The sequence below is a fragment of the Palaemon carinicauda genome, chromosome 13 (assembly GCF_036898095.1).
Source record: "Palaemon carinicauda isolate YSFRI2023 chromosome 13, ASM3689809v2, whole genome shotgun sequence".
NCBI classification, from domain to species: domain Eukaryota; kingdom Metazoa; phylum Arthropoda; class Malacostraca; order Decapoda; family Palaemonidae; genus Palaemon; species Palaemon carinicauda.
Window position 1 is genome coordinate 97,837,097 of NC_090737.1, and position 1,326 is coordinate 97,838,422.

At 37.0% G+C, this 1,326-nt stretch overlaps 1 protein-coding gene across 1 annotated transcript in view; it reads right to left on the reverse strand.

The window, feature by feature from the left end:
• Positions 1–391: 391 nt before the first annotated feature.
• Positions 392–1,326, reverse strand: part of LOC137651993 (U-scoloptoxin(01)-Cw1a-like) — a 1,124-nt gene continuing 189 nt past the window's right edge. The window contains exon 2 of the mRNA XM_068385201.1: positions 392–860. Within this exon, the coding sequence (XP_068241302.1) occupies positions 478–860 (383 nt within the window). The 3' untranslated portion in view covers positions 392–477. The remainder of the gene's footprint in view (positions 861–1,326) is intronic.

A 1,326-nucleotide genomic window follows, 5' to 3' on the forward strand; every position in this document is an offset into this window, starting at 1 on the left:
CTAATTATATATGATTGGGGAATTGATATAGATGAATATAAACATCAGATGGTTCCATTAATCTGGTGTTTTTTTCCTGAGGAGGACTATAAAGTTTACTTCCAAAGTTAATAGTGTTGCTTGATTAAACTGGCCTCGTTCCTGTGTCGCCAGTTTTCACTATTCTAGAGTGCTTATGTAAGTTCTCCTTTTTTCAGTCAGTCACATAGTAAATAAAAAAACACATAATTGAAACCTCATTCCAGATACAACTTAAAAACTGATGAACGTTTCTATGGACAGTTCGAGAAAATTGTGAAAATTATCGGGAAATATCTCAAAACCTTTTGGTATAGTTTGTAGTTAGGGAAAAACACAACAAACTATGGGTTAGAAAATTTATTTGCGCAGTTGCTTTTTCCAGAATTTAACATAAAGAATATATCGAAGTCCTTCCAGTTCTGCCTATGAAATTACATAATTGTTATATATGGCATCTCATTTCTCCAAGAATTCCAGGTCAGTGCCGAAGTATCCGTTTGAACTCCTGAAGGCGGCGGCTTCGGAACACGGAAGGGCGAACTCAGGGTAGTCACAGACTAGTTTCTCTTGGTCGAAGACGGTTCCCGCCCCGCAGAAGAAGGAGAAATGCCTGACGACGAAGAGGTCGTGATCGATGTATGGTAGGCAGACGTGGAAGACGGCGCAATTGTTGGCCTCGTCGGCGTAGTAGCCGTAGGGCAGGTTGGCACAGTCAAAGCCTGTCTGGATGCCTCCTAGGACTAGGGAGGCGTTGGACGGAAGATCAAAAAAGAAGGACGAGGAATCCCTACGCTGTCGGAGGCCTTTTAGTGCTACGGCAACGCCCACCAGAGCGCAGACTGATCAAAAGATATTCAAATGTAATGGATGCTTCTATTGGGTATTAATCAATGGGGTTTGGTATAAGAGATCTTAACACTGTTTATTATTGATGACAATAATAATGATCTTGATATTGCTAACATATACATCAACAATAACAGTAATGATGATAATATTAATGATAATATGAAGATGAAGAACAAGGAGAACAACAATATTTGCGAGATTTTTAAGTATTACGTTAAGACTTACTAAAAATGGAAGGTCCTCTATCTGTTACCAAATATATTTATATAAAGGAAAGTGAGGAACTACTTAGAACATGTATTATTATTGAAAATGGAAATATGAATGCTTATAAAATGATTTAAGCCATTTTCATACCAAGATAAGAATGAATAAATTAATCGATAGTTTTATGAGCAAAAAAAGTGTAAATTTGTCTAAAATTTATATCCACAGTGATTTTAACCAATGCTAGTA